Source organism: Myripristis murdjan, chromosome 7 (assembly GCF_902150065.1).
Source record: "Myripristis murdjan chromosome 7, fMyrMur1.1, whole genome shotgun sequence".
Lineage (NCBI taxonomy): Eukaryota > Metazoa > Chordata > Actinopteri > Holocentriformes > Holocentridae > Myripristis > Myripristis murdjan.
The window spans coordinates 34,375,247-34,386,758 of NC_043986.1; the positions used below are offsets into that span (position 1 = coordinate 34,375,247).

The 11,512-nt window shown below is 38.3% G+C and overlaps 1 protein-coding gene across 2 annotated transcripts in view; it reads left to right on the forward strand.

The window, feature by feature from the left end:
* Nucleotides 1-9,788, forward strand: part of stk38a (serine/threonine kinase 38a) — a 28,668-nt gene extending 18,880 nt beyond the window's left edge. For both annotated transcript variants that reach the window (XM_030055795.1, XM_030055796.1), the window contains exons 9-14: nt 16-77; nt 2,086-2,203; nt 3,236-3,359; nt 3,662-3,757; nt 4,184-4,278; nt 4,365-9,788. In XM_030055795.1, coding sequence (XP_029911655.1) covers nt 16-77; nt 2,086-2,203; nt 3,236-3,359; nt 3,662-3,757; nt 4,184-4,278; nt 4,365-4,504 — 635 coding nt within the window. In that variant the 3' untranslated portion in view covers nt 4,505-9,788. The remainder of the gene's footprint in view (nt 1-15; nt 78-2,085; nt 2,204-3,235; nt 3,360-3,661; nt 3,758-4,183; nt 4,279-4,364) is intronic.
* The last annotated feature ends 1,724 nt before the right edge of the window (nt 9,789-11,512 follow it).

Consider the following 11,512-nt stretch of genomic DNA (forward strand, 5'->3'; position numbering starts at 1 on the left):
GGCTTGTCGACACAGCTTTCCAGAATATGAACTCCAAGAGGAAAGCAGAGACCTGGAAGAGGAACAGGAGACAGCTGGTAGGTCTGAAATCTGACAGTAGAGCTAGAGCAACATATTTGACATATTCTTATGTTATGATCATTTTGGTTAAATGGCATAGTAGTTGGGTGTTTATCTAAGTACTTGTGTAACTGTTGAATTTGCAAACCTCAACATTGAAAGGATGTACAACCTACAAGCTTTTAGTTAAGTTTTGCGAGCGTGGTAATATTTAGATATTTTCATTTTTATTTTGTTAAAATATTTTTCTTCCTCAAGAAAATTAGGCAGCCTTACACCCAGTACCACAATCCGAAAAGGTTTTAGAGGTTTTTCTGTTTAATGACACAACAGCATAAAAATGGCCTTGGAGATTCTGAAATGTAACATATCTGACCATCACAACCCCCAGAAATGTCATGTTTTTTCTCACCTATATGAGTCTCCATTGTTGTTATGGCTCTGTTATAATATAATTTATGTCATCTTTTATTTTATTTCACTTATCTTTTATTTAGCCAGGAAGGTCCCATTGAAATATACGGTCTCTTCTTCCAGGAAGTCCTGGTCAAGATGCTAACAAAAAACAAAAAATTACACATAGAAAAAAAAAATCACTTACACAAAACAATGGTAGGTGTTAAGAGTAATATCATAATCCATAACACAGTTCACGTCAGGCAGTACCAGAGGCCTGTATCACGAAGCAGGATTAAGGCATTAGCGAGATAACTTAAGGCTTCGGACTCCGGATTTTCTGTATCACAAAGCTGGTTCACCTCTCATCGGGATAGGAAACCTGTCCTGAACCTGTCCTGAACAGGCTAACTTTCAGGATAGGATTGAATCCTACATAAAGCACCGCCCCCTGGCCAATCAGCTGTTTGCCAAAACGTAGCCTGCCCAATCATTGAGAATCCCATTTAAGAAGGAGCCGAAATCGTGAGGCGGGCATTACAGCGTGAAAGGATTTTCCTAGACCGATTTTGCCGACAACTATCTGTATGAGAGAGAGGATGTAATACTGATGTGAAGCAGCACTTCAGCCTGGCTAAAAGCTGCTTGGTAAAAAAAAAAAAAAAAAAAGAGCTGACATTCTGTAGGAGAGGAATACAGAAATGAGAGATCAATTAAAAGTATTTTTAGAGGCATTTCACAACATTTTAGGTGCAGTGCAGTGACTTCATGGTTTCAGCGTCAGATGTGGACTACTTAAGCCACTGATGTGTAACTTAAGCATTTATGCAGTCGGCAATACATTGCCAAGCACTCTGCCTTCTCTTGGCGGCAGCCACGGTGTTCCATTTAGGATGTAAATGTTGTTTTTCCTCCTCACACTTTTCCAGTATAATACGCTGCTCCTCTGCCGTGAAATACACTGTGCGTTTTTCCTTGCTGCTCATGTTTGTGATTGATCTGCTGCCTCGGAACCCGCCCCTTATACATGCGCGTTCACGGCTCTTGATGAGGTAAACCCGGATCGAATGAGCGAGTTGATAACCTGCGTTGTAATACCAGTTATCCCTGATTACCATGATCTCGATTAGTGTAGCCAGATAGGTCTGAGCAATCCAGGGAAAACAGCTTGCTTTGTGATACAGGCCTCAGGTCAAGGCTGTCTGAAACAAGAGATTTCTTTTAACAACATGTTTGATTTTCTACATTTTTTGCCTAACTATTAGTTGGTATATCACCATGTCTCCATTGTGGTTGTAGGACAATTAGTTCAGATATCAGCATATCATAGCTGTCGTTTATAATATGCATAAATGTCCATTGTGGTTGGATGTTTTCATCGGTAGGTGAAAGTGTGAGATATGGCTAAAAATTTGCAGACAGTATACAACAATCAACACAAATAAATTCTTGCATACATAAAGTATTTAATTTATGTTTTTATTCATGACTACATGCCATAAATTTGCTTCAAAATTTCTTGACAGTTGGGTGCGAGAACCGCCGGTGTCAAAGAAATGAACTCTTGATGCTTTCTCTGCATCTTTCCTCTTTCTGTGTTCATGTCATCCCCTCTCTCCTCACCACCAGGCCTTCTCTACAGTGGGAACACCAGATTACATTGCTCCTGAGGTCTTCATGCAGAATGGGTACAACAAACTCTGTGATTGGTGGAGCCTGGGGGTCATCATGTATGAGATGCTTATAGGTAATAGCTCAAAGATTAGATGGGAGAGTTATCAACTTATTTAGACACATTTTAAGAAGTCAAAATATCAAGGCAACATGATCTGAGAGCTCTTAGGCCTCTCAGCAGAAAATGGTTGATAATAAATTAATAGTTACATCTGATATGTATTTCAATGGATGTTTTGTGTCTGAACAGCAACATCTCAGCATTATACTATAATTATTAGTTGTCTCCTGAGAGTCTAGTACAACTAAAATCCTCAGTGACATTGCATGCTCTGCTACATTTCATCAAGAAAGAAGGGCTTTAAATACATTAAAGAGTTTAAAAAATATACATTGGAGGTTTGGCAACATTTTTCATTTTAATTAACCGAATTATTATTCATTTGTTTGGCCAACTTGAACTTTTTGCCCATCAAACTCTGAAAAGAAAATTAAAATGACAAAGAAAAGACAGAAGAATAAATTGACAAAGAACATATTTAAAATAATACTACAGTAATAAAATACAAAAATTGCTCAAATGTACCAGTTAAAAAAAAGTTAAGTAGCGTGGCGATGATGATGGATCTCTCAAATGATTGCCATAGTCAGCCCTGACTTAATGGGCAGGTAGGGGGAGTGGTGGTAGTTTTCAGTAGGTTTGTTAAATGCTGTCCCATACGAGTGTGTGTTTTGAGGTGAAGGTTTTTAAAGGCATCCCCAGTCTTCCAGTGAAGGTACTATTACGACACAGGGGAAGATAGTCCCAGCAACATACTCCTTGCAACCTGATGACTTTCAGACTTTTTGCTGCTGATTTGTTAAAATCTCATATTCTTTTAACTTAGACATTTTTTTGGTCCAACATATAACCATAGACATTCTGTTGACACGGTTCATCTTCGGTGTGACATTTATTGGCTTAGTGTAACACTGGTAAAAATGACAAATATTTTGTGGTATTGAAGTTCAAAATTTTGGATTTCATGACAACACTGAACAACAAAGCTGAACCCAATTCAGCTTTTTGTCTTGACGTCCATGCTATGGTATATTTTGCATCCAGGCTATCCCCCATTCTGCTCAGAGACTCCCCAGGAGACCTATAGGAAAGTAATGAACTGGCGTGAAACACTGACCTTTCCTCCTGAAGTGCCTATCTCAGAGAAGGCCAAAGACCTCATCCTCAGGTAGGACTTCATCACTACCAATTTCTGTCTGTTCAGCCTCCAGTCTTATATCATTCAGCGCTGAAAAACATGACCTAAAGGGTTGCAACAATTTGCCAGTCAGTATTTATACTGACTAGAGATGACTGACTGATTTATACTGACTACTGATGGACAGCAGGTCCATCATTTTTATTCTATTAGATGATTTAATTACACTGATAAAAATAATTGTCGTATAAATTAATGATAGAATTGTTTGTTGTAGCCCTATAAAAAATCTCTGTTTAACTGGTGTATGTAAAATTAAATGTGTAATGTAGGTTTTGCTGTGAGGAGGAGCACAGAATTGGTGCCACCAGTGTGGAGGAGATCAAATCCAATGCCTTCTTTGAGGGAGTGGACTATGATCATATCAGGTTTGGATGACTGATCACTTATTCATATTAATTTTAAGGTGTTGCAGTTATGTTATGCAGTTCTGCTAGAACTGCATTCAGCAAATAATAAAGCTCAGCTGATATGGACAATACAAATATGGTATGATTTTGAAAATGGTAGGTGATAGTGTAAATATGTGTACAGGCTAGTAAATGGAATGGTCCTTTTAATTTTGGTAGTTAAATTGGTCTTAAAGTGAATTCCAACTTATATTTTTTTTCAAAGGTCTTAAAATAGATTTTTTTTTTTTTAAACTTGCAGATCATCTGTGGCAAGGAACAGTTTCTTTTTTGCTGGAAGATGCACTTATTTTGATAAATCTATTGTTCTGATTCTCAGAAAGCATAGTTGAGGTACCAACCTGTCTGAGCCTTTCATAAAACTGAACTAACCTTTTCCACCAGAGAGAGACCTGCTGCCATTCCCATAGAGATCAAAAGCATTGATGACACGTCTAACTTTGACGAATTCCCTGACTCAGATATCCTTCAACCAACAGGTATGTTGCCCAATCATAAAATATGTCAGATTTCATATTTTGTCATTATCTTGTCCTGTGACTTAAAATGCCATCAATGCTTTAAGCCACTCCAGTGGTGTCAAACCAGACTGAGGCGGACCTGAAGAACAAGGACTGGGTCTTCATCAACTACACTTACAAGCGCTTTGAAGGCCTTACTGCTCGAGGGGCCATACCATCCTACATGAAGTCAGGAAAGAGATGAATACCTTCTTCAGCCCAGAATACCACCACAAAATCAAATAGTGCTCCCCTAAACCCTTTTTCTGAAGACCTGCACCCCTGAACAGGTAGCAATGAGTTCCACCCTGTGAAACCAAGCATTGCTCCTGCTCTATCCTGCTGAAATGACAAGGATTCTTGTCACAGAGGCCATGGTATTCATGTTGTGGAGCTTCATTTTCCAAACAATTCCAATGCAAATGAATAAAGGGGCTCTCTGTTTTTTTGCTGTCCATCACACCACAACGTTTTACTTCTACACATTGGGAGGATCTACCACCAAAGAGGATTTTCTGCCTTTGTTGCAGCTCTTCACTTTGACTCAACCAAGGTTCAATCTATATTCTATGGTCTAATTTGTCAGTACTTGTGAATAAAGTGATTCCGACTCTTTCCACCTCTCTTTCACATAAGTGGACTACACTGGGACTTCTTAACTTTGACTCCGGTTACCAGCATTTTTCTCTTGTTCCTCTCCATAAACCAGCATTAAGTCTTACACTAGGCTGTTGTACCAGCAAGGAACTAGAATCCAGTGTGCCTTGCTGTTTTACCAAGGGCTCTTCTACTTCCAACCCAGGACTGTTTGGTTCTTCTTCACTAAGTATTTAATTCAATTTACATGTTAAGTTGGAATTGAATTAAAACATTTCATTTGTGTGTCACAGAAGTGACATTCAAGTGCTCTTCAGGGATTCTGTCCAATGTTTGTTTTTTTCCCCCTCCTGGAGCTTACTTCTGAGGCACTTTCAATGTGCTGCTGGCTTGGCCTAAGTTTGCCTGTTTTATCAAGATGGCTCTGAACCAAAGACAATGTGAGCTGAACTAATCATAACTCAAGTCATGTTTCTACTTGGTCTTTGTGTAATGTCACTTCTTGTAACTTTGATAACTAAGTAGTTTTGTAGATTGATTTATGCAATTGTTTGTGAATGGCAAGATAATCACCATTTTAGAATGCTAAGTTTTGTGGAGCTTGTAGGCACCAGAAATTAAGATTCAGCCTATAATTTGACATTGACCTTCTTTGGCTCTGTGGCACTTTGTGGTGAGAAATCAATCGAAGACCATACAGTAGTTGGACCGGACAGCAGAGTTTCACCTGCTACTTATTTTGTATCAGTTTTTAGAGTGCTCCTACTATAACTGATTTGAGTATATTTATTGGACTTGTAAAAGTGTCTCCCCCCTAACCATCCACAGCTGATAAGGGATTTTGAATATGATATTTTTAGACTCACGTCAACATTGGTTTGACCATTTCCATTCTAAAAGTAGAGGTGTTCAGTGTTTCCTCCTGAATTGTATTCTTGTTAGGCTGCAATAGCCCATGACACAGTATGTACCATCATGGGATGCACAAACTCTCAAGTGAAATTCAGACTAATGAAATTCTTTGTTTTAAAGCAGAATGACACATCCCACCTGTACAATGGTAGGGGAAATACTTTGATATAAGACGTCTTTATATGGAAGAAAAAAAGATCATTTAAATTGATGAATTATGAAACTTACAGTTCATTGCAGAATTTACAGTCACCTTTCTCTCTCTTCTCTCCTTTTTATGTTCATGTTAGAGCCACCTTTAATCACAGGTGGATAGCGTGACTGAAAATTGACACTTAATAAAATAAGTATCCATCAGCTTGCAGATATATCAGTCTAACCCTAGTCCGTACATATTATGAATCTGTTATGGATCTTGATCAGATTTTCCGACCGAAATAGCCTCATGAGAATAGAAAAACCTTTTTTCTAAAAAGACAAGAACATTTATGAATCCATGACAAGAAACCATGAACCATGAGACCTGCTGTTGAACAGTAGTCTTGTTAAAACTGAAAGGAGAAAGAAAGAATAATGGACAGCTCCATGCTATGCTCATGGCAGTTGTTGAATTTGTGGGTCAGCAACTTCCTCTTGGACTGTTTAGTCTATGTTGGGTAGTAGGAATCCTTTAATGAATTTGTCCAAAAGATAGCTTAAAGGTTAAGTGTGTATCAGTTAGAATGTCCTCATTTCTCAAGGACATGCAACACCTTACAACTGTAACTACAGGGCTGAGCTTTTCCAGCAAACAATGTCCCAAATGCTGTCATTTAAAATGAATGTAAATGGAGATGTATTGAGAAAGAGGTCTTATAATACCACAATAATTCTGAAATGCTGTTATTTGAATGTAGGCTGGATTGTGCAACTGTGTTTTTGTTTATTTTTTTCTTCTTTTTGTGCTGAGACATGAAGTGTTTAAAAAAAAAAAAAAGGTATGTTTCCAGGCTTTTTCTTTAATTGTCGGTCATTACGGCCAATGCATTGTATATTCAGGTAGTGTATAGACGGTGCTGAAATTGTAACACATGAATTTTTAGATAACAAGCAATGGTGCTGTTTTCCTGTGGCAGATGTCTCACTTCTTGGACTGCTTTATGTTATAGTGATCCTTCTGCATGCTTTTATCAAATAGCAGACAAGTTCGCAAAGAGTGAACAACTACCTGGAATAACCATTTTTCTTTTATTTACACCCCTTTGTGTGTGTGATCTGTAGAGCTGTTACTGAGGATGTCAGTAATGCTCAGTAAAAATGATGGAAACTTGGATTGTTTTATAGCCCTTACAGAGGTGAAAGGATGAGTGTCACTCACATTTTTCTGAATGCTATACGTCTATCCCATGTACTACATTATCTGGGGACCAGAACTGAAAAAGACATTGAATCATTAAAGGGGATACAGGAAAATGGATGCACATTATTTGAAAAAGGTGTCTTATTGTGGCACATTCCTGTGGTACTGTTATTCTGCTATGGCATGAGTTATTCTGCACTTGATACGGTGTTTCCACATGTAGAACATTTGAATGAATGGTAATTCAACCACAGAACTTGAATGAAGTAGTACGGACGTTGAATTGTTTGCTGTGGTCATTTGGCTATTCAGAATAAAATGGCCTTAGTGGTTAGTTGCTACAGTGTCAAGACACATACATAAAGTGTGTCACTCCTTTAAGAAGATATGTTGTGCAGTAGCTCATTGCAAAAAGTAGTAAGAGATGTTAGTAGTTCCCATCAACAGGAATACCCAAGTTTGCCTGGCTCAGCAGCCACAGTTGTTTGCAGTAGCTCTGATTTACATAAATATGACAATCCTCTGATAATCCTGCTATGCTGATTTGAATAGGAAAGTCCTTTCTACTCCAATTCAAGTTCTTTGAATTCAGTCTTTTAAAGTTCACAAGAAATCTATGAAATTCCTAGCTGGATGTGTCCACATACTTTCTGTTTTAACACTTGCATGGGAGACTGTTAACGGTCCAGTTGATTCATTTTCTGTTGTTTCAGGTCTTGGCAGTGGTTATGATTTAAAATGGCAGGTAACCTTAAAACAACATATTACCCATAAAACATCTTGACCCTAAGACCGTTGGCCATGCAGACAATTTTTAACCATCAAGGTCCATGGAGAGCATGGAATCCATGGGGTCAGAATTTTTGGAATTTACCATGTCTTTAGGCGGGAATTCCAATAAGTGTTTTTGACAAGCGGTCATCTTTTTGGCACAAAATGTCCTGATTCACCGGTCTGCAGAGGCGCAGATGGGTTGAGTTGACTGAGGTGTGTAGTGTAAGACATTGTGTTTATTTGAGTGTTTACAATTCTGCAACCCTAAAACTCGGAGGTACGGCCAAAATCTTACAAAGTAATAATATTAATTAATAAATAACGTTTTCCCCCCATTTTGGAAAAAAAATGTTACTGTAGTCATGAAAATGAAATGTGCTGAGGTTGACAAAGCCATAGGGTCACTATGCACTTTAAAAGTACTTTGACTTTTGATCTATAATGCACCCACTTTGAAGTTGATGGCATGCTGAGTCCTAAACACAGAATTACATAGATGGTCTTTACTGCTAGCACAACTCCAAAAAATTTGTCCGTTATGAGTTCAATATTAAACTTTTTTTTTTTCTTTTGCCAGAAGGGAAGGCCCGAGAAACTTGAATGTCACTTTCTTTTTACTGACTTAGTGACTTTTTTCACAAGTAATCTACTGGAGCCTCCTAGTGGCAGTGATGCTGATGGGTCTGTTTGGTTGCCTGTACATTCTTCGACAAAATTTTTGCACAAAGTATCAATGACAGTCAACAGGCTAGACCTCTTCTGAAAGGTTAGGATGTCCATTGCAAGATGCCCATGTCTGATTTTAGATCAGATGGATATTATTTGTGAGAAATGTCCCATTTTGACCAGAACATGTATCAAAGCTATGGCTAATTCAGACTTTTGACCTCTTGTAACAAACAAATTGTCATCGCCTTTATTCAGTGTTAGACATTTCTGGGATTATGACCAGCCCTCTGTCTCATGATGACTGGCTGCGATCAGACTGGGGCCTGGAAAGGCACAGCACATTATATGAAAATAAAGCTCTTGACAAGAAAATCTGCAGAATTTGAACCAATTGTGGACAGAAGAAGGTCCAAGAACAACACAGGACATAAGACAAAGTTCAGTCAGTGGGCTCTCACCGAGAACACTGGAAAAAACTCAAACAAATGCCTCAGACATTCTACTTCTTACCAAGTACACTGTTGCTTTTACACTGATAAAACTTATCAGGGCTGATGATCAAGTTTTGGATTGGAACAACTGACAGCCAGTATGTCTAGTGTATTGAAATTAGACTTTTTTTTTTTAAATGTATTAAGATTTTCTCTAGATCTTTTGTCAGGATGGAAACACCCCTGAAACCCAGACTAACTGAAAGCAGATTTACAAATACTCATTGAACAAATTAAATGAAACCTAAAATAACTAAAAAATGTAATTTTCAGGTTTTGTATTCTCTTTTATGCAACTGGACATGTAGCAGTGTCTGACAGGTGATACCTACAGCGAAGCCCTGTATCAGCTTGGCGTATCTGCAAAGTGAGTCTAACCCTATCAACATTTATACCAGTTCATGGTTTCTTAAAATGAATGTTGAATGAAAAGCAATATCCTGGATTTTGCGCAATCTTTAAAAACTGTGTGAGACAGACTGGAAATACTGTATAGTGGAAAACTCAAAATAGTGTCGGCATGGTACTTTTTAAACTGCATGTTGTATGTATGCGCTGGTTGAGGTTTGATATGATATGACTTTTGGTTGAGAACACATTTATAAGCCCTGTTGATGGGACTAGATCTTACACTGATGGTAGCAATACTCACTTGCGCTATTATGGTGGTCGATTTAAACAGCACAAAATAAAACACTCATACTGGATGTCTTGTCTGTTATGTTATAGACCACAGTCACCATTTTTGAAGTGATGGTTTGACTTCTTACCCATATAGTTTTATTAGCTCCTCCACGCAAGTGGAGTACAAGTTTGGTCCATTAACTTCTTCCCTGTTGTAAGAACAAGGAGTTATTGCGACAGGAGTCACTGGGAGTGTGCTGCCCCAAAATGAGTAGAGCAGAAAAACTGTGGTCAGGGGCAATAGAAGCTGAGTAATTTTTTTTGTTTTTAAGGATGCACAACAACCTGCGGTGTCATTTCTGAGCACATTTTTCAGCCAGCTGGCTTCCAGAATGACAGAACTATTTGGTACCCAGTGAAGCTCACATTCCTGCAAGTATGAAGGAGTCAATGGACCAGACTTGGTGGATGTGTGACACACACACACACACACACACAGGAGAGGCAGAATCAAAACAAGAAGTGCAGTGGACCAAACCACTATGTGGCATGAAAGAGGGTGTGTCAGTCTTTCTGAACTTAAAACACATTGTTTTCCATCTGTAATTACTACAAGTGCTTCCAAATATACTCTGTTTAATAGTTTTGTTTCCAATGCTGAATGAAGTTAGCCCTATGATGTCCTAACACTAATACCTAATACTTTGTTGACAAGACGTCATGATTATGCTTTTTCTCTTTTGCATATGAATAGACTTTTTTTCCCCAAACCTAAGTTGGTCTCCTTTTTTCATGTCTTTCAGCAGTGCTGCTTTGATGATCCACAGCTTATTTTGGAGTAGGATTTTCATAGCCTGAACTGAATTACTTTAAGTCGTAGCTTTATTTGGCATTGAAGTGTCACTGTCTCAATTTACAAACCATTAATCCTCATTGTAAATTATAATGGAAAGATAAGATCTACCCATTTAATAAATTTGCTAAAATATCATGCCACTACACCTTGTACTAGTCTAAACTACAGTCTAGATTAGTACAAGGCACAGCGCTGTGTCAGTGTGAGACACCTTCACACCAGTCAGGTTAAAGAAATGGTAAACCCAATCGAAAATGTGGATTTTCTTATTTGGTATTATTGTTGAGTTCTATATTCATCATCCCACAAGATTTTAGGGTTTCAAAAAGGCAACAGCTGTAGTAAAATGGCGTTTTAGTGTCTGCATTCTCTGCAGTAATCCATTCCTGCAGAGCTGGGTGGGCTTCCGTTCCCCTCAGCATAACAGTATTGTCTCCACTCTGGTAAGACCCACCAGTTGTCTAGCAGCATGAAAATATCACACCTGTTCTTTCACAGAGCTTTTCAGACAAACAGAGCAGAGGTGGCACCACAGCTCCAAAGGGTTTTGAGCTTTTTAAACTACAGGGGCTTTTGAGTCACACTCCCCCAAGACAGTTTGGTTACTTTCAGTGCACTCAAGATGCTTAAACAGTACCATGGAAAAGCTGATCATGAGCTGTGCAGAAATGAACCCATAAGGTACTTTATGTACCACCAACTTTTGCAAAATATGGCTCATACTGCTATAAAGGATAAATAGCAAGCAGCAGGACAGCTCTAAAAGGATTTCTAAACTATTTTTACTACTTGTATGATCAGAAACATTTCAGACAGTATATAACAGAAACATAAACTGTGAGAAAACAACGCTCAACCCTTTATCACAAAGCTTCTGCTGATGTCATAGCTCTGAACTCAAGAATTCTTCATTTATTCATTCATTCATTCATTCATTTCCCCATTGTGGAA